We start from the raw sequence: 480 nt of genomic DNA, 5'->3' as shown, positions 1-480 counted from the left end.
CTATTTATCTTTCCTCCTTGTGTTATGCAAAACTGAGGTGCTATAAATGTTAATTATAAATGCGTGATTGTGAATACTTTTAAATGCAAATATAACTGTTGAATCAATCTCGTTGCAGAAAATGAAATGAAATCAATTATCGTATTTACAGGAACATGGCTGTTGACCCAACTTACCAGGGCACTGTTATAGCTGGAAGTGCAGGCCAGCAGTTTGTTGAGAACGTTTTCTATAATTTGGACAATGCATATGAGGTTGTTGCCGTAAATGAATCAGTGTAAGTATGATTTCATTACCAAACGAACTTCAGACAGATTTCAGATAAAAGTGGTATCTTATAGTGTGTGTCTTTGAAGAGGTTAAATTGAGTTCTTGTTTATTATCATTAATATTATTGATGTCCTTGCAGTCATATTTTTATAATGTTCTACATTTGATAAGGAAACCTGTTTCTCTTTAAATGTCATTATTTCACATGTG

The 480-nt window shown here is 32.5% G+C and overlaps 1 protein-coding gene across 1 annotated transcript in view; it reads left to right on the top strand.

The window, feature by feature from the left end:
• Positions 1-480, top strand: part of LOC119586365 (protein bark beetle-like) — a gene marked incomplete in the record, with an annotated part of 82897 nt that overhangs the window by 71083 nt on the left and 11334 nt on the right. Inside the window, 1 exon segment of the mRNA XM_037935077.1 lies at positions 152-277. Within this exon segment, the coding sequence (XP_037791005.1) occupies positions 152-277 (126 nt within the window).

The sequence above is a fragment of the Penaeus monodon genome, chromosome 21, assembly GCF_015228065.2.
Source record: "Penaeus monodon isolate SGIC_2016 chromosome 21, NSTDA_Pmon_1, whole genome shotgun sequence".
Taxonomy (NCBI): domain Eukaryota; kingdom Metazoa; phylum Arthropoda; class Malacostraca; order Decapoda; family Penaeidae; genus Penaeus; species Penaeus monodon.
The sequence above is the reverse complement of the archived record's forward strand: the minus strand, read 5'-3'. Positions and strand labels throughout refer to the sequence as shown.